General features: G+C 52.4%; 2 protein-coding genes across 3 annotated transcripts in view; one reads left to right on the top strand and one right to left on the bottom strand.

Moving 5' to 3' along the window:
* Nucleotides 1-5863, bottom strand: part of Cep104 (centrosomal protein 104) — a 31936-nt gene extending 26073 nt beyond the window's left edge. The window contains exon 1 of the mRNA XM_090335967.1: nt 5645-5863. The gene's annotated coding sequence lies outside the window, so the exon portion shown is untranslated. The remainder of the gene's footprint in view (nt 1-5644) is intronic.
* Nucleotides 5864-5985: 122 nt separating this feature from the next.
* Dffb (DNA fragmentation factor subunit beta) lies at nt 5986-17496 on the top strand. Of its 2 annotated transcripts, XR_016536022.1 has the most exons (8): nt 5986-6190; nt 6416-6542; nt 7635-7823; nt 9731-9810; nt 10916-11086; nt 11619-11719; nt 13732-13946; nt 16363-16439. XR_016536022.1 is itself a non-coding variant. In XM_090335966.1 (7 exons), the coding sequence occupies exons 1-7, from the start codon at nt 6068-6070 to the stop codon at nt 16607-16609; spliced, it is 1038 nt and encodes a 345-aa protein (XP_090192092.1). In that variant the 5' UTR covers nt 5986-6067; the 3' UTR covers nt 16610-17496. The 2 variants fall into 2 exon arrangements, 1 of the variants encoding a protein (XP_090192092.1); XM_090335966.1 differs by lacking the exon at nt 13732-13946 and having other exon boundaries at nt 16363-17496.
* Nucleotides 17497-18333: the final 837 nt, after the last annotated feature.

Genomic DNA, 18333 nt, shown 5'->3' with positions numbered 1-18333 from the left:
TGGAGTCCTGCTAGGAAGGGGGAGGAGCGGGCACAGCTCAGTACTTCAGAGGGAAGACGCTGGACTAGCACGTGTGAGGCCCGAGGTATAATCCCCAGAGCTGCATCAAAACAAAAACCAACCAAAGAAGAATCCAAACAACACAGCAACAAAATATGCACGCTAAAGAAGAGAGTAAGAAACAGACACATCTACACGTGGAGAACGCCTCATGATGAGGGAGGCAGAAATCGGAGCCCACGAGGAGTGCTGGGGGCTTACGTAAGCCTCTTGAAGCCAGGAATGGGGCAGAATGTCGGGGTCCTTCATCCCCAGTCCCACTGGACTAGTAGGAGGGATGGGGAAAAACCCGCCCCGACCAGGACTAGCCACGAGAGGCTCGGGCCCCCGTCCTCCCGCACTCAGCCTTCCTATCCCGGAGCACGAACAGAGACGCCACGCAGCTTCATCAAGGCAGGAAAATCTCTCTCTCTAATAAAAAAAAACCAACCCTCCCGAGGCAGTCCCTCCAGCTAATATCCCCTCACTCTAGGTCCCAGCAGAGAGTGATAAACAATAACACATAATAACCAAGCATAATCAAGTCTTGCGCCTGCCTCTCGCGCCTTGCCGTGCCTCAGCAGAAAGTTATTAGACATGGCGCTACTCAGCCCCCAACAGCAGAAGTCTCCCCTGGAGCATGCACAGAGGGGAGGGCCTGCCGGCATCCTGACTTCAGCCTTCCAGCTCCAGTTTGTGATGCTTTGTAATGGCAAAAACAAAGTGTTCTGCTAGGCTACAAAAAGCAAGTTTTTTTTCTGCATTAGTTGGGAAACTAACAGAACTGGTGTGTAAACTAGTAACCAATAGCAAGGAGACGTGGGGCAACTCACAAGTTTAACAGTGATGGATCACTGGTGTCCCAGAGTTGGTCAGTAGGTCAACAGCAATTTAAACACTAGGGTAAGTAACAGTAACCGATCACTGGGGTAGCAGTGATTGCTATGTGAGAATGATAGGTTATCCAGCACCAACTTGATGACTGAAGAGACTGGATGACTGGCAGACTCAGGAGGTATTTAAAATTCCACTAGACACTAGGTGTTGGGTGGCTGAAGCCTTTAATTCTAGCTACTCAGGAGGCTGAAGGGTAAGGGTTGAGGTTTGAAGCCGGCCCTGGCAGGAAAGTCTGTGAGACTTTTATCTCCAATAAACTATCAAAAAAGCTGGAAGCGGTGCTGTGGCTCAAGTGGTAGATGCTAGCCTTGAGTAAAAGAAGCTCAGGGACAGCGCCCAGGTTCTGAAATCAAGCCTTAGGATTGGCAACAAACAACAGCCCACTAGGAAAACACAATGTTGACAGAAAGTACATATCTGCATATAGGAGAACGAGAACAATGTCCATAGTTCTCTCCCTGTACAAAAATGAATTCCAGGGGGCCGGGAGTTTGGCCTAGTGGTTAAAGTGCTTGCCTAGCATACACGAAGACCCGGGTTTGATTCCTCGGTACCCCACATACATAGCAAAAAGCCGGAAATGGTGCTGAGGCTCAAGTGGTAGAGCTCTAGCCTTGAGAAAGTCCAAGGACAGTGCTCATGCCCTGAGCCCAAGCCCAGGACTGGCAAAAAAAAAAAAAAATGAATTCCAGATAGATCAAAGATCTGAACGTAAGACAAAAAAGAAAAGCTGAAACTTACTACATACTAACTATACAACTTGTGGGTGGGAGTGGCAGGGAAAAACTGGGGGAGAGCAAGGGAAGGGGGTGACATTGCCTAAAAAGAAATGCCCAAATTGGGGTCGGGAGTTTGGCCTAGTGGTAAAGTGCTTGCCTAGGACTCAGGTTCGATTCCTTGGTACCACATATATAGAAAAAAGCCGGAAGTGGGTGCTGAGGCTCAAGTGGTAGAGAGCTGGCCTTGAGAAAAATCCAAGGATAGTGCTCAGCCCTGAGCTCAAACCCAGGACTGGTAAAAAAAAAAGTACAAATTACCTGACTTATGTAACTGTAACTCCTCTGAACATCACCTTTACAATAATAATAAGAATTAAACAACAAATCATGTCATATCAGAAAAAAAAAGAAATGAAATGTTGAAACTGCTAGAGGCAAATAGGGAGAATTCTTGAAGGCACAGGTATTGTTTTTCTGAACAGAACCTCAATTCCTCAGAAAATGAGAGTAACAACTGAAAAATGAAATTACATCAAATTAAGAAACTTCTGTACAGTGAAGACCACTGTGACTAGAATCACAAGAAAGCCCACAGGCAAGGGGAGGGCCTTCAATTGTAAACAGCACACTAAAAGGCCAAAAAATCCAACCAATAAATGGACAAAGGGGCAGACAGTTCTCAAAACAAGTACAATTAAACACATAAAGAAACGCTCCATGTCAGCCATGAAGGATGTGCAAGACAGAACAACATGGAGATTCCATCTCACCAGTCAGATTGCGTGCCACCAAGAAAACAACACATCCTGGGCAAGAGAGGGCCATGTGAACTGTGGATGCATTTAATTAACCACTGTGGAAATCCCTGCAGGGGTTCCGGAGCTATGGAATGGTCCTGTTACAGCATTCCTGGTGAGTCACACCACGTAGCAGGGATTCCTGCACAGCCATACTTGTCCACAGTCAAAATACGGAGTAAGCCCTAGTGCCCATGGGCTGACAAAGGGGTAAAGAAAATGTGGTAAATGTACACAATGCAGTATTATTTAGCTGTACAAAAGAATGGAATTACATCCTCTGTAAAGACTGAGAAAGACAAATATTGCCTGTTCTCTTTCTTATGTGTACTCTAGTCTTTAACACCAGTGGCAGGCAGGTTGGAGGAGTGGCTCAAGTGGTAGAGTGCCAGCCAGTAAGGGAAGGCAGTGTCAAGAGATTTTTGAGGCTTAGTTTTGGCTAAAAAAAAAACAGTGAGAGGAAGGTAAACAGGTCTTCCTGGGGGCAGGTACCTGCAGGCGGGGAAGAGTGAACGGGAAGAGTGAACTCAGAGAATGGTGGGGGTGAATATGCTTGACACATTTTCTATCCACGCATGAAAACTTCAAATTATTTTTTAAAGTGGGGAAGTGGAGTGGTAGATGGAGTGAGTTTCATCGAAGTCCAGTTTGCATGTATGGAAATATCATGTTGAAACTCCTTTGGACATTTTGTAGTTACTATTTAAAAAACTCTCCTCTCTCCAGACGTCCCTTACACAACAAAAATGCCAGAATATAAAAAGTGAGACAAGGACATTCACTGCCTAAGTTTTCCACATTGTGACTTTGTCAGCAGGTGGGGGGTGGACTGGGGTGCCTACCGCTGAGCCTGGCACCCATGCCGTCCTTGCTGGCAACAGTGCTACACACTGGTTTTCCTTCGGTGCCAAGGTCTGTTCTCTGGCCCTGGTGGGCTGCCCACCGGCCCACCCAGGTCCTCAGGTGACCTGCACAGGGCCCATCTCAGGCTGGACTAGAACAGGAATCCCAGGTTCCTCCACAGGAAGGGGCTCTCACGGGAACACACATTTGTGGCCCAGATGACTCCATGCCAGCAGAAGGAGCTGCTGGACCACCTCTGGCGGAGGCTCAGGGCAGTGGCACCGACAAGGCAGAGGGCCCCTTGTGAGGTCTTCCATCTCCTGCCCTGCTGCCAGACTCTGGGTTACTTTTTCAGTTACCAGCCAATCAAAGCCCTGCTGAACAAACCACTGGAGCTAGGTTAAATCACACGGAAAACAGAAGAAAAAAAACTTAAACCATCGGTCACTAAGTCAGAGGGTTAAGAAAAGTCCATTAGAAATTTCGCGGAGATAAAGCACACTGGAGTTCTTTCAGAGGTTACATGAAACCTGGCTCATTTTAACATGCCTAATGTATAACCTCCCTCTCTCTCATGGGGCATCACTTTCATAAACCAATGACTGGCTGGCCTTGGTAATGTTTCTTGAAGTGTATGGGTAAAAACGCATTAAAAACAATAAGCCACTTTGCACTACATCTTGTGCAAAAGTACTTAAGAGGAAAACTCAGTTAAACTAACCCAGAAGATAACAAAAGGCAAGCACAAAACCAAAGTTGAGTGACATAATGCCTCACCTGCCCCCCCCCCCAGCCCCATCTGCACTCCAGGCCCCTATTCCCAGGAATGGCACAGCCTTCCCTGATGGGCAAGGTCACTGGGGCTGTGAGCCTGGAGCTTACCTCCCCCCCTTGGCCACACCCACCCTTACCACCCAAAGCCATGTGATGTGCTACAGCCCTTCTACCTTCTCCAAGCCCTTCTTTACTTGGATTCTAATGCTCAGCCAAATGTAACTGAAGCACACAGGTAGCATCCTTGCATACCGATTTTCTCATTCCTTTTATTACCTTTAAGGACAGGGCCTTGTCAGTCTCTGTCTATCATATTAATAGCTTTTGTTCTCAGGCAGCTAGGTTCACTCATCCATCAATATATAGTATAGCACAGATATACAATAGATATTGACGTCCAAATACAAAGGTGTCTCCCAGGCTACCCTCAATAAATTACAAAGTAATCAGCCTGAAGATCTGCAGGAGGATGATTGGCCACAATTTTTATTTTTATTTTTTTCTTTTGGTCTCAGTACTGGGGCCTGAGTGCTGTCCAGCTTTTTCTGTTCAAGGCTGGCACTTTAATACCTGAACCATAGGTCCACTTCCAGCTTTTTGTTAATTAACTGGAGGTAAGAAGTCTTTCTTTTTGGGGGGGCAGTCCTGGGGCTTGAACTCAGGGCCTGAGCACTGTCCTTGAGCTTTTCTCAAGGCTAGAGCTCTACCACTTGAGCCACAGCATCACTTCCAGCTTTTTCCATGTCTGTGGTGCTCAGGGATTGAACCTGGGTCTTCGAGAGTGCTAGGCAAGCACTCTACCACTAGACCAAACTCTCAATCCAAGATAAGAAGTCTTATGGACTTTCCTGCCCAGGCTGGCTTGGAACTGAGATCTTCAGATCTCAGCTTCCTGAGTAGCTAGGATGATCGGTGTGAATCACCAGCGCCAAGCTCCACTGTGGTACCGACATCTGACCATCATTCCCAAAGGCCTGGAGTCTTCCATTCCTAGGTGTCTTCTTCATGCACCTCCAGCCCGTCAGCTTCACTGACACGCTGGGAGTCCTGCCAGCCCGTCTTCACCAGGGGCTTGCGTGATCCAAGCTGCCACCCCACACCTGCAGCAGCCCCCCCCCTTCTCCCCCGGAGTGCAAATCACTTTTCTCCCTCGCCAAGCTTACTTCTTGCAACCAGAATACGCGACGCTAAAACTCAACAGTAGCAGCTTCCAGATACTTTGTTACACGATCCTGGCGCTAAAGTGGTTTAAGTCACGATTTCAGAGGTGGGGCGAGGTCATCCAAACAGACCGAGAGACTTCGGCGAAGCCCCAAACGTAACCGAAAACAGATCAAAGCCCAGCCTCCCGTCGTGTCTTGGTCACTAGTCCCCGCGCACTGCAGGGCAGGCGGGCAAGGACTAGCGTCCAACCAGAGCACGGGGTGCCGGGCCGGGCAGCGCGGCCGGAGCGCACGGGCGGCGCCAGGCCCCGCAGGCCCAGCGGGCAGGGCCGCGGGAGGGGCCGGGCCAGGCCGGGCCCGGCGATCTCACCATCGCTAGCACCACGCCACCCGCCCGCCGGGCCTCGGGTACCTGCTCAGCTCCGACGACTCGGGTGGAAGCGCGGGCGGTGGAGGAGCGCGGTGGGCGGGCGGCCCTGCGATGACCTCCGCCCTCTGGGCTCGGGGGTGGCTCCGCCGCCACCCCGGGCCGCCCGCACCCCGAGGCCGCCGCGGCGGCGGTGGCAGCCGTCGAGCAGCCCGGGCCACCTCCCGCCCGCCGCCCGGGCCGCGGCCGCGCTCTCATGACAACCGGGCCCGCCGGTGCCTCTGCGCCTGCGCGCAGCCCCGCGGACCCGGGATGCGCCTGCGCACGGGCGGCGAACGTTCCGACCTGCGCCTGCGCACAGGACGTGTGCTCCGGGACGCGCCTGCGCGTGAGGAGAGAGTCCGGAGCGCTCGCGATCGGAGGAAGCCGGGTGGGCTCGGCGCTCTCGGGGCCGCACTCGCCGCCGCCATGTGCGCGGTGCTCCGTCAGCCCAAGGCCGTCCGGATTCGGGCTTTGCACAGCTTGCAGAAGTTCGGTGTGGCGGCGCGGAGCTACGAGGAGCTGCTGCGCAAGAGCTGCCTCCGCTTCCAGGTCGGCCGGGAGGCTCCCGGGGTCGCGGTGGGGCGGCCGGGCCTTCGCGGGGTCCCCCCTGGCGCCCTCCCGACCCCCGGCCCCGCACGGGCTCGCGTGTTCCCCCGCCTCCGAGGAGCGCACCGCCGTCGCCCCCCGCCCCGGGCGGCGTGCGGGCCTCCGGGCGCCCCTTCCCGCCCACCGCAGGCGAGTCCGGGCCGCCCCTCCAGCCTCTGCCCTCCCCAGCTCCCCGAGGCCGGCTCCCGGCTGTGCCTGTACGAGGACGGCACCGAGGTGACCCAAGACTTCTTCCCCGGCATCCCCGACCACGCCGAGCTCCTGCTGCTCACCGCCGGCCAGGCCTGGCAGGGCTGTAAGTGCAGAGCCGATCGGGAGGGACGGCGGCTCGGGGGTCCTGGGGGCTTACGCCGGGGCGCAGTCAGGAGCCCCGGAGGCGGAGGCTGGGTGTGAGAGGGGCCAGCTTCCTGCCAGAGTTGGAGCCCAGTTGTTCAGTTATGTTTTGATTTTGTCGTTTTACTGACCAAGACAAAGGGGAGCACTGGTCAGTACAGGCTCTCCATGCTTTGCTCCTTTTTTGGGGGGGGGGGTTGTCCACACAGTTCCCAAGGCTGTAGGGAGGGGGCTGTCATACAGGTTGCTTGCTTTGGTGGATGGTTCTTTAAGGGTGTCTGTGTAGGAGACCCCCGATGGGAACCAGGTTCTTCACCTCCCTACACCCCTACACAGATCCTCTACCCATTTTGAATTCGATTTTCTTTTTATTATAGAGTACAAGAGTCTCTTGGATTTGTGCATCCAGGGTAGCTTTGAAACACAATCCTCATTTCAGCCTCCTGAGTAGCTAAGATTACAGGTGTGAGCCACAAGCACATGCTGTCTTGTTTGGACACAGAATCTGAGTGCTGTCCCTTACCACTTGAGCCACAGCTCTAGACCTGCCTTTTTGGTGGTTTCTTGGAAATAAGACTCTTATGGAATTTCCTGCTTGGGCCGACTTTGAACTGTGATCCTCGGATCTTAGCCTCCTGAGTAGCTAGGATCATAGGTGGGAGCCATAGTGCCTGGCCTGGCTGTGGTGACTCTTACAGGGTTTGGCCATGGATCTCTTTACATCCACTCTGGTCTTGTTATAGTTGTGAAGGGTTTTTTGCTGCTACTTTTGGTTGAGATCTTTAGGACACTGATTTCACTGGACATTAAGTGCTTTCTAGGGGAGCACAAAACTGTTGGAGAAGTGGAGTGGCCCCAGGAGAGCCGGAAGAAGTGGGGGATGGTGAGGGGGCACAAGGCCAAAGGAGGGGCAGATGTGCCTGGGTGGTACTGGTGTTCTCTGAGGTGCCAGGAAGAGGACTGGTGATGTGGTGTGTCTGGGAGCTGAGGGGCGAGACCTCTGTGCCTGTCCCCTGGACTGAGCAGGGTTCTGTTTGTTTCCTGTTGGCCACAGATGTGAGTGACCTCAGCCGCTTCCTCAGCATCTTTCAGGAGCCACACTTGGCTGTCGTTCAGGCAGCCCGGCAGCTGCTGGCTGACGAGCAGGCTCCGCTGCGGCAGAAGCTACTGGCCGACCTGCTGCACAATGCCAGCCAGAACATCGAGGCTGAGACCCGGGAACAGGACCCACCCTGGTTTGAAGGTGGGTAGGGAGGGGCCTCCTCAGCCGTGCCCTGGAGAAATGCCATCTGTCAGGTCCCCTCGGCCTCTTGGCTGGCCTGGCCTTAGGGAGGTCAGGACAGATGCTCACTGACAGCCTGGGCTGTGAGGCCAGAGCCTGAAAGGACTTGAAGACAGGTAGGGAAGCCTCCTGGGTACTTCTGGCTGGTCTTGATATGATTTTTAAAATTGGCTAATGCATGTAACATCAATTTACCATTTTAATCTTTTTTGGTGGTAGGGAGGTAAGGAGACTGGGTCTATGCTTTCTGTAGATAATTGGCTCTAGATTCCCCTGTTTGTTTCCCTAGATTATTTTTCTATTAGGTTTGTGTGTCCTCATCTGGTTTGTGTGTGTGTGTGTGTGTATGCACTTTTATATATATGCATCTGGTTCACATATATATATGTATGTCCTGGAGCTTGAACTCAGGGCCTGCACACTGTCCTTGGTCTTTCTCAAGGCTAGAGCTCTACCACTTGAGCCACAGCACCACTTCCAACTTTTTCTATGTATGTGGTACCGAGAAATGGAACCTGGGTTTCCTGCATGCTAGGCAAGAACTCTACCACTGGTCCAAACTCCTGGACCTATAAAACTTTTTCTTAGGTTTCATTCTATATACCGTATGTGGTTTTGGCCTATATAAATCTTATGTTACCTACATTTGGGACTGCTGGTCTTTGAGACAGGAGTCCACCAGCAGTCTTCTGGCTCTCCAATAATTTGGCCTCTTTATATGGTGGCTTCTCTGTTTTTTACAACTGAGTTTCCTTACAACAGTAGTGGGGTTTGAACTCTAGGCCTCCCACTTGCTGGGCAGGTGCTCATATCACTTGAGCCATGTGGGAACATGGCTGCCAGACCTCCCTTGCTTTAGTTATTTTGTAGATAAGGTCTTAGTTTTTGGCTAGGGTGAGCCCTGGACTGCAGTCCACCTCCCAATGCCTGCTGGGACACTGGTCTTGTCGATGTGGATGACCATATGTGGCTTGTTGCGATGGGGTCTTGTTAACTTTGCCTAGGCTGGCTTCAAACCTGGATCCTCTCAAGCATGTCTTCTGGGTCAGTAGGGTTACTGCCCTGAGCCACTCTGCCCAGCCACCTCAGCCATTTCTAAGAACTTTGTCCATTGGTACCTGAACAGGATCCACCCAGGGCGCCTCAGAGTACCACAGTCCACAGATTTAGGTTGAGTCCCTGTATGGAAGGTGCTCAGGTGACATCACACATTGCTGTATTGTTCAGAAAATGACAAAAACAGTCTGTATGTGTTGATTAGAGTTAAAGTCTGGCCAACAGAATCTCCTTGGGGGATTGAGTCTGCACTGAAGCCTGTAGGTACACAGCCCGGGGCCACCAAATCTGTTAGATATAAGAGGCTCCTGGATTTGTCTGCCTGGACTGCCTTTCAGCCTGGGTTCTCCGATCTCAACCTCCTGAGTAGCCAGGATCATAGGTGGAGGCTATTGCTGCCTGGTTTGCGCCCCTTATCTCCCTCCTAAATGGAGTCATACATATTTTATCTCTTGGTAATGGCCTGTCATGTGGCATGCTGCCCTGTCAGACTGTCCTTCTGTATTGAGGGCCACGTCCTGTTGCCTGAACAGGGCACATTTTATCAGTTATTTTCCCAAGGATACTGGTGTTGTTTGCATGGAGGGACTGGCTTCTGGGAGCTGGGAACCTGGGAGACAGTAGCTCTTCTGGGAAAGGAAGGCTGAAGGGGAGAAGCCAGGAGTATTTGAGGTGCTCCATAGCAAACCCCACATGGACCTTGAATGTCACTGTCAGGCGTTTCTCCAGGTAAAGCTGTCTGATCACAATGTTCTGCCCTCTGTCCTCATCCAGACTGCCCCGTGGGCTCAGGGGGTCTCTCTCCTTTGTAGGCTTGGAATCCCGGTTCAAGAGTAAGTCTGGCTACCTGAGGTACAGTTGCGAGAGCCGTATCCGAGGCTATCTGAGGGAGGTAAGCTCCTGTCATGGCCAGGTCTTCTTTCTGGGTGGGCTCTGTGGCTAAGGTGGGTGGCCACCCTTCTGCTGGTGTGTGCCTGTGTGGCTGCTGACCAGACCTTGCAAAGAACCATGAATGTAGAGAGGCAGTGACACCTTAGTCTCTGCCAGCTGCCTCAGCAGCACCAGAATCCAGGCCATGAGGCCTTGGCCTGTGCATTTCCTCTTGTTACAGAGGCGTCCAGGCCTGCAAGTGTCTGCTTGCCTGCTGGCTGGCAGCCTGTCTGAGATTCCTGGTCTTCATTGCATCTGTTCTCAGTGACGGACAGCATCACAGATGGACAGTGGCCTCTCCCCCAGCTTTTGCTCATTGAGTCACCGCTGCTGTGGGGCAGAGAATAAACCTGCGCAGGGCTGTTCTTCACGATCTAGGCTAAGCGGTCCCCGGTCTGCCTCCCTGATAGCTTGCTGGACACCTGGGCTTCTTGCCAGTGAAGTAGAGTGGAGGGTGGCCCTTGGGCCAGTGAGGCAGGCCTGAGTCTGGGGAAGAGGTATCTGTCACCAGTGTCTTTCACCAGGGAGGTCCTGTCCTTGAGGCCTTGCACCCACTGCACCTAGGTCCATTCAGCTTCCTCAGATCCTCTAGGCAGGACAGAGGTGGCTGTGGGGCAGCAGTTTGGCTGGGAGGGGCTTTGTGTCAGGCTCATCTCCCAGCCGGAGCCCAGCCATTGATGGAGCTGGTGGCCTCTGTCCCATCGCCTTGTTTTTGGTCTCTCATCCTTGTGGTATGGATGGAGGAGATCTGGAGGCTGTCTTGCACCCCTGCTTGAGTCTCCCTGTTGCTGTGAAGCCTGTACTAGATGTTAGTTCGCGTGGAAGCAAGGAGCTGTGTGCTCCTGGGCACCCTGCTGGGCTGAGGTTCCTGGCCTGTGTGGAGCCCTGCCTGGCCGCCTGGCCTTCAGCGTGGCTGGTCTCCAGGTTTCTCAGGATGGCATTCGTGAGCAGTGGCCAGACCCTCAGACCATATGACGCTAGCCAGAGTCCCTGAGGGCCTTGAATGGGACGCGGCCGTGGGCTTTGGAGCATTTCCCAGGCTCAGCAGTGCCCTGTGGCCTTTCCAGGTGAGCACTTACACCTCGGTGCTGGGTGGAGAGGCACAAGATGAATACAGGCGGATTTTGGACACCATGGGTCAGAAGCTGAAAGCTGCACAGTACCATGGCAGCTACTTTGATCGCAGAGCCCAGGCTGGAGGCCGACTCTGCACACCGGAAGGCTGGTTCTCCTGCCAGGTGAGCTGAGGACCTTTTATCCTGGGGTCACCTGGGTGGCAGAGCACAGCCCTCTTGGGGTGGCCAAGATGACATTCAGCTGTTGGCCTAGGAGGTGGTGTGAGCCTCATATTCAAAGTGGGCACCGACGTGAGGCCTCTGGTGTGGTCACAGTGGTGAGAGCACTGGCAGGAGCAGATGGTTCTCTCCAGTGTGGACACACCTAGGTTCCAGAGACGCCGGCCATTTCTGGGACAATGATAGCAACCTGCCTGCACCCTGGACCGGGGAATGCAAGGTTGATGTCATGAATAGAGAGAAAAAGTGAACAGTTCCTCAGACAGAAAGAATTTGCAGTTGCTCAAACAGCACACAACTATTTTGTTTTAAATCGAGTCTGTTTATGTAGCCCAGGCTGGCTTTGAACTCTGCTCCTTTTGATTCTGCTTCCTTTCCACTGGGTCTACAGGTGTGCCCACCATGCCTGGCTCAGATAACCCTTCAATGAGCAGTGAGGGGCCTCGGGTCTCCTGCCCTGTCCTTGTCCTTGCAGGGCCCTTTTGACCTGGATGACTGCACGTCTAAGCACTCTATCAACCCCTACGGCAGCAGGGAGAGTCGAGTTCTCTTCAGCACATGGAACCTGGACCACGTGTAAGTGCATGTGGGCCTGGACTTCCAGGAGTCTCTGTTGCTGAGACCCACTAGAAGGGCTGTCCTCCGAGCCTGTCTTCACCGAGGGAGCCTGACTGTCTTCGCTGCTGGCCGTTGGTGCTGCCCATGTGGTCCTGGCTGGAAGCTCTGATGTGCGTGGGGAGGGGGTGGCCGGACAGACATGCTTCCACTGCTGTCCAATCCTTGGTGCTGACCTTCTCCTCCTTGCTGTCCAGCCTCTGCCTGTGCTTGCTCAGCTCAGCCTCTGGCCCCTGGCTGCCAAGCACAGGCTGCCAGCGGTGGTGGGCTGCATGCTGGAGCTCTCCAGCCAGGAATGGAGCAGCTCTGGCAGTTACGGGGTGGGGAGTGTGTTCTCCAGGAGGCTGGGCTTTGCCCAGGATGGTCTCAGCTCTTGCTGAGCTAGGGCAGGGCGAAGGCTGCTTGGTCATCCTGGTCTTCGCTGTATGGGTTTTTGTTTTGTTTTGAACTCAGGGTCTGTGCTTGCTTGACTTAGTGGCTGGGCTGGCATTCTACCACTTAGGGAACCCTTCTGAGGCAGGGAAAGCCAAGAATGCAGAAACTCAGCTTAAAGCAAATACAGGAGAATTAGCTTCCCTTAAGATTCAGGGACCAAAGTTGTTTTAGAGAGAAATGAGTCAGGATAGACTAGGGGAAATAATGCAAGACATCAGAGAAGCAAATACTTGGGAAAACGGCTCCTTCCAGCACAGAGTGCTCACCTCAAAGGGTATATAACTGTGGTGGGATGCTTGCTTTATCTTGAGGATAAACACTACTTTTATTTATTTATTTATTTAGCCAGTCCTGGGCTTGAGCTCAGGGCCTGAGCACTGTCCTTGGACTTTCTCAAGGCTAGAGCTCTACCACTTGAGCCTCAGCACCACTTCTGGCTTTTTCTATATCTGTGGTACCAAGGAATCGAACCTGGGTTTTGTGCATGCTAGGCAAGCACTTTAACCATTAGGCCAAACTCCCGGCCCCTAAACACTACTTTTAAAACACATGGCAGAATATATTCCTAGAAGGGAAGCTCAAGCATAATGGTCATATATTTAAAGTGCAGTCTTTGAGCACCAGTGGTAAAGATAAATACGTGCCTGTATAACCTTATGTCAGACTCCACTTTTATCATAGAAGTGTCCTGCCATCAAAGAACTCATCATCTCTCCCTTTGAAAGCAGCCGTACTGTTAGAGTGGGCCTTTGTCCTTCTGCTTGCCTGTCAGATTGTCTGCTTGTCTGTTCACTTACTTAATAAAGTTCTGCCAGATTTTCATACTATTATGATTTGTCCAGAAATTCTTATTGTAAGTAAAGAGTCCCAACTTTTAGAGGGAAACTTCATAATTATTACAAACCCAGGGACACTTCCAAGCTAGCTTTTTATTTTTATTATTTTTCTTTTTTGAGATGAGATCACTTATTTTACTCAAGGCTAGCACTTTACCACTTAAGCCACAGCACCCCTACTGGCTTTTTCTGTTTATGTAGTACTGAAAAATCAAACCCAAGGCTACATGCATGCTATGCAATCATTCTACCGCCAAGCCACATTCCAAACCTGTTTGCAGACGTCTCTGCCCAGGTGGGCTTCATCTCTGCCTCCAAATTAGCTAGGATCGTAGGCGTCGTCCATGGGTACCTGGCCCTTGACTCTTGTTAGTTTCCGCCTTTTGTCTCTTTCTAACTGAGGCTTTGTCTTGATTTTGCCCTGGAATGTTAAAGCTGTGGGTCTCTTAGGTCCACATCTGGCCACCATAGCCATTCAGTAAATATTTGTGTCTCATTTCCTTTGGAGGGCAGGTGAAGGGCCGTCTGCTCTGGATGGCTCTGGGTTCCCAGGCCTTTGTCCTCCACCACTGTCTTCTGCCGTCTGCTTCTGTGGGCCACCTGAGATTCTGTGTTTTCAGTGGTAGTTTTCGGAAGTGATATACAGGTTGGCGTGGGTCTTCTCCATCCTGAGGAGGGCTTGTGTTCTCTGCTCTATGGCAGGTTTCCTTTGGGGTTGAGAGTGGCTTCCAAGCTTCTCGGGGCTCTCGTGGGCTGGCTGGCTGGCCTCATCTTGCCCTCGTGTGCCATGCCTTTCCACCGTCTTGCTCTGTGCTGCTGCTCCCTCTGGCTGACTGGCTGCGTAGGCTGAGCTGTGTCCCCAGCTCCACACTGAGACTGTCCCCATTGTGATATGCCTGGAGTCGTCTCTTGGGAAGGTATGTGGCACTGGATGGGGACTAATCTGCAGGACCGATTTTCCTCCCGCAGGGAGGGAGGAATCTCCCACTTGGTCCCACTGCCCCGGGTGGGTAACATGGCAGGCTGGCCACCTGCAAACCAGGAGGCAGGCTGTCATGATCTGACCATGCTGTCCCTTCACTGTGGACTTTAGGCTTCCACGCTCCCCTTGTTGTGCCCAAAGTTCCCAGTCCCCCTGAAAGACCACCAGTGTCCACGACCAATGCAAGCAACAAAGGCATTTATTAGCAAGCTCGAGCTTGGTCCTCCGCGCCTTGGAAACCAGTGACGCTTGGAGGCCCCGAGTACAGAATAAACAAGTTTTAGTGTTTGTTCTCCCAGTCTCATGTTTTAGTTAACCTTTCCATAGGGACATTCCACAATTTCTTACCAGTTCTGATGTTATGGTTTCCCGCAGAAGTTTAGTTTTAGGTGTCCTTGCTGGCTGTGGAACACGGCTGCTGCCCTCGAGACTAATTCTGGATGTCCTTTGCTGTCTGAGGGAAGAGCTGATGGAGCATCGTGCCGTTCCCCTGACAAGAGGCGGGTAGGGGATGTCTCAGAACTTAACTCTTACAGAATGGAGGCTGCTTGAACAAGACGGATTCAGTCTAGCTACATTCAGTTTAGGTCCCACTCCTCACCCTCATCTGCTTTGGTTTGGTTTTGGTTTGAGACCAGGACTCGGAACTTGGTGTCGGATGCGTTCATTGGCTGCTCCACTACCTGAGCCACACCTCCAACTCCCTCACACACCAATTATTGTGGCAGCACAGGGCCAGCACTCCCTGTGTGCTTGGCGGCTCTCGGGCTTCAGTATGCTTGCTCTGTCCGTGGAGTGTTAGCTCCCTATTTACACGTGTTTTTTGCATTCTTTTCAAAATAAGTCTGTTGTTCAAGGCTAGCCCTGGCAGAATTAGCAACACACCATCTTGGGCATGGAAAAGCTGGAGGTTGCACTGTGTGTGCCTGTGGTCCTGCCTGTGTTGGAGGCACAAGGAAGAGGATTGAGGTCTGCGTTTGACCCCGGGCACAATCACGTGACCCTGCCTGATAAAGCTAGAAAGGCCCTGTGATGTAGAGCGCCTGCCTCGCAAGGGAAAGGCCCTGAGTTCCAACCCCAGTAACATTTAAAAAAAATTAGAGTAGTCTGCTTTTCATTATTTCCATTTCTTTTTTTTTTTTTTTACCTTTTTATCATCCCGGTTAAGTTCTTTTACTTAGACCTTTGCGTGACTGCATGTATATTTACACAGATGTATGCGGCTCGAGGATCTAGCAGGCATCTGGACCCCTGAAGGTGGCCGCAAAACCCTTACAGTGCCCCACTGGTTCAGACCCGTTTCTGGGGCATGGGTCACTGCACAGGGCAGTGTGACGCAGGGTGTGGGCCTTGGGTCAGTCAGTGTGACTGTGGCCAGCCTCAGGAAGCTGACTCTGAAAGCAAGGACTGACGGCTTCCGCTCATGGAATCTCGGGCTTCCCTGGTGGCACCGAGTGCACGTGTGGTGTCTGTCTGCACAGGGAGGGAGGTCCAGCTCCACAGCTGGACCTGGCCCTGGTGCTCCTCCCCTCGCTGGCTTTGAGCCTGTACTACTCAAAACCACAGCTTTGTGTGGCGCTTTTCACAGGCAGCTGTCTTTTGTTATTGAGCTTGAGGGGGTTCTCAGGGACTCCAACCCCTGTTGTTGATGTTGGAAATGAGTCCTATGGTTGGTGTTGGAAGTGAGGGCCCTGTGGTTGGTGTTGAAAGTGAGAAGTTCTTAGCGGAGGTGCAGGGATTGGGGAGGAAATACTGGGACTTGGAACTTAGGGTCTGGATATTGCCCCTGAGTTTCTTCTTCTTTTTGCCAGTCCTGGGCTTGGGCTCAGGGCCTGAGCACTGTCCTTGGGCTTTCTTGAGGCTAGAGCTCTACCACTTGAGCCTCAGCACCACTTCCGGCTTTTTGCTATGTATGTGGGGTACCAAGGAATTGAACCCGGGTCTTCGTGCATGCTAGGCAAGCACTCTACCTCTAGGCCAAACTCCCGGCCCCATGCCCCTGAGTTTCTTGCACAAAGCTAGTTCTCTACCACTGAAGCCACAACTCCACTTTCTGGTGGTTAACTGGAGATGAATCGAACCCACGTTTCATACATGCTGAACAGTCCTGGCTTGCAGACAGCTACGTCACAATGAAGAATAGTGTGATAGTGTGTTAGCTCTTCCAGAGGCGCTGCAATTCCCCTCTTTTATTGCCACTTGGCTCTTCTTGATATTTCCAGCTATGGTTCCTTTAGAAATCTTAAAACCTCCCCAGTCGGCCTCCTCTAATGCGCTTCCCATGTGACTCTCTGGGCTGAGGAAGTGTGACTAGCAAGGACCCTGTGGACAGTTTCAACCTGGCTTTGCAGGATAGAGAAGAAACGCACCATTGTGCCCACGCTGGCCGCAGCAGTCCAGGAGCAGGGCGGACGGGAGGTGGCCTGGGAGTACTTCTATGGCCTGCTCTTCACCTTGGAGAACCTGAAACTAGTGCACATCGCCTGCCACAAGAAAACCATCCACAAACTGCAGTGTGACCGCAGCAGGATCTACAGAGCCAGGCTGGGGCCCAAGAGGCGGCAGCGGCGGCGGCGGCCTGCTCGGAAGCGCCAGTGACGGGCCCCGGCCCTGCAGGCCGCAGGACCTGTGCATTCTTGTGATGGGGGCTGTTTCACCACTTCAGTAGTTCTGGGGAAGACTTAGAAATCTTTCCTTCAGGGGCGAAGCCAGTACCGTTCTCAGCCTGTTTCTCACAGCTTCTGACAGCCCCTTGTCCAAGGGCAGCTCTGGATGAATTCTCAGTGGGCGGGGCAGTGTCTGAAGCTCAGGGTCCTCTGGTGCAGCTGCACCCGTAACTGGTGCAGGGCCTCGACATCGCTGGGACCCCAGGCCTGAGCTTGCTGGCTTGTGGGCCTCGAGTCTCTGCTGCTCCCTGCTCCACTGCTGGACTGTTTAGAATAGCAGTGTGGCAGGAATGTTCTGGATGTCTCAGTGGGAACAACTGATTGTGGCAATGTGTTGAGCCGTCTGAAATCCTGTTTTTGTGGCTAAATCATGGGATGGATATATTTAATTCAACCAAATACATGCTTATAAAGCAAAGCTGCAGTTTACACATTGGTGAGCTAGCGTTTCCTGTTGCTTGTGGAAGCAGAACTGTTAAGTACTCCAGTCTCAGCTGTGTGTCTGTGCCTGCTTTAGAATGTTTGGCAGTACTGGGATTTGAACTCAGGGCTGTGTGCTTATTAGACAGTGCTCTACCATAGGGATCACAGTCCCTTGGCTTTGAAAGCGTACCCGTGTGTGCAGAGACGGTTGTGAGGACCACGCCATACTGAACAGCACTCTTTAGGAGCTGGGCAAGTGAAGAATCATGTACTGTATTATACTTGAACTTTTTTTTTTAAATGAGTATGTCCTAACATTTCCTTATGTGGTTTTAAAGCCATACATTTTGTAATACTTGGAAAATACTCAGGAAAATAAAGTATCTTCGAAACAGACATGTCAAAATTTGCATTTATTGAATGGTAAAAATCAGGATAGAGGCAGAGGTCAGAAGTTGTTGGCTGAGTCCTGCTTCTCACCAGAGCCTCAGAGCCAGGAGCTGGGTGGAGTGGAGCCTTCACAGTTGTCACTGCCCCACTGCCCAGGCCTGGCTTGGCCTGTGTCTCTTCACATGCTTTTGTCAGGACCAGCCGTCCTTCGCCAACTCTGGCACCAGAGCCCCGCCCCCTCGGGAGCCTGATGCCCAGGACCATGGCTCTGCTGCCTCCTTCCCATGCTTGCCCGAGAGACTCAGGCACCAGCAGGCTGTGCAGAAAAAGCCAGCTTTGGGCCAGGGCTGCAGGCTGGCCAGGACTTTTGTTTGCTCTAGGGCCTTCAGCTGGGCAGGGCAGGGTTTTTTTTTGCCAGTCCTGGGCTTAAGCTCAGACACATACACACACACACACACACACACACACACACACACACACACACACACACACGGTGATTTTCAAAGCAGTACTAGCTTGTTGAGCTAGTCACAAACTCAAGAGCTGGCTCCCTTTCACCCCAGCTGAGGAACCCTGAGAAGCAGCAGTCAGTCCTAGTTTCCCTACCCAGGGGCCACAGGACACACTTTTGATAGAATACACTCACACTCTATGTGGTTTTGCCCTATGTGGGCTCTGTGCTAGCTGCATTTGAGGCTGCTGGCCTTTGAGTCCACCAGCAGTCCACTGGCTCTCCAATAAAGACTCTCAACTCGGCCTCCTAAGTGGTGCCTTCTGTTTCTTGAGACCAACGACGTTTGGTCTAGGGCCATGCTTTGGAGGCCATGAAGCTTCTCAAGGGTG

Source organism: Megascapheus bottae, chromosome 6 (genome assembly GCF_031878675.1).
Source record: "Megascapheus bottae isolate mThoBot1 chromosome 6, mThoBot2.hap1, whole genome shotgun sequence".
Taxonomy (NCBI): domain Eukaryota; kingdom Metazoa; phylum Chordata; class Mammalia; order Rodentia; family Geomyidae; genus Megascapheus; species Megascapheus bottae.
This window is presented reverse-complemented; position numbering and strand designations above follow the sequence as displayed.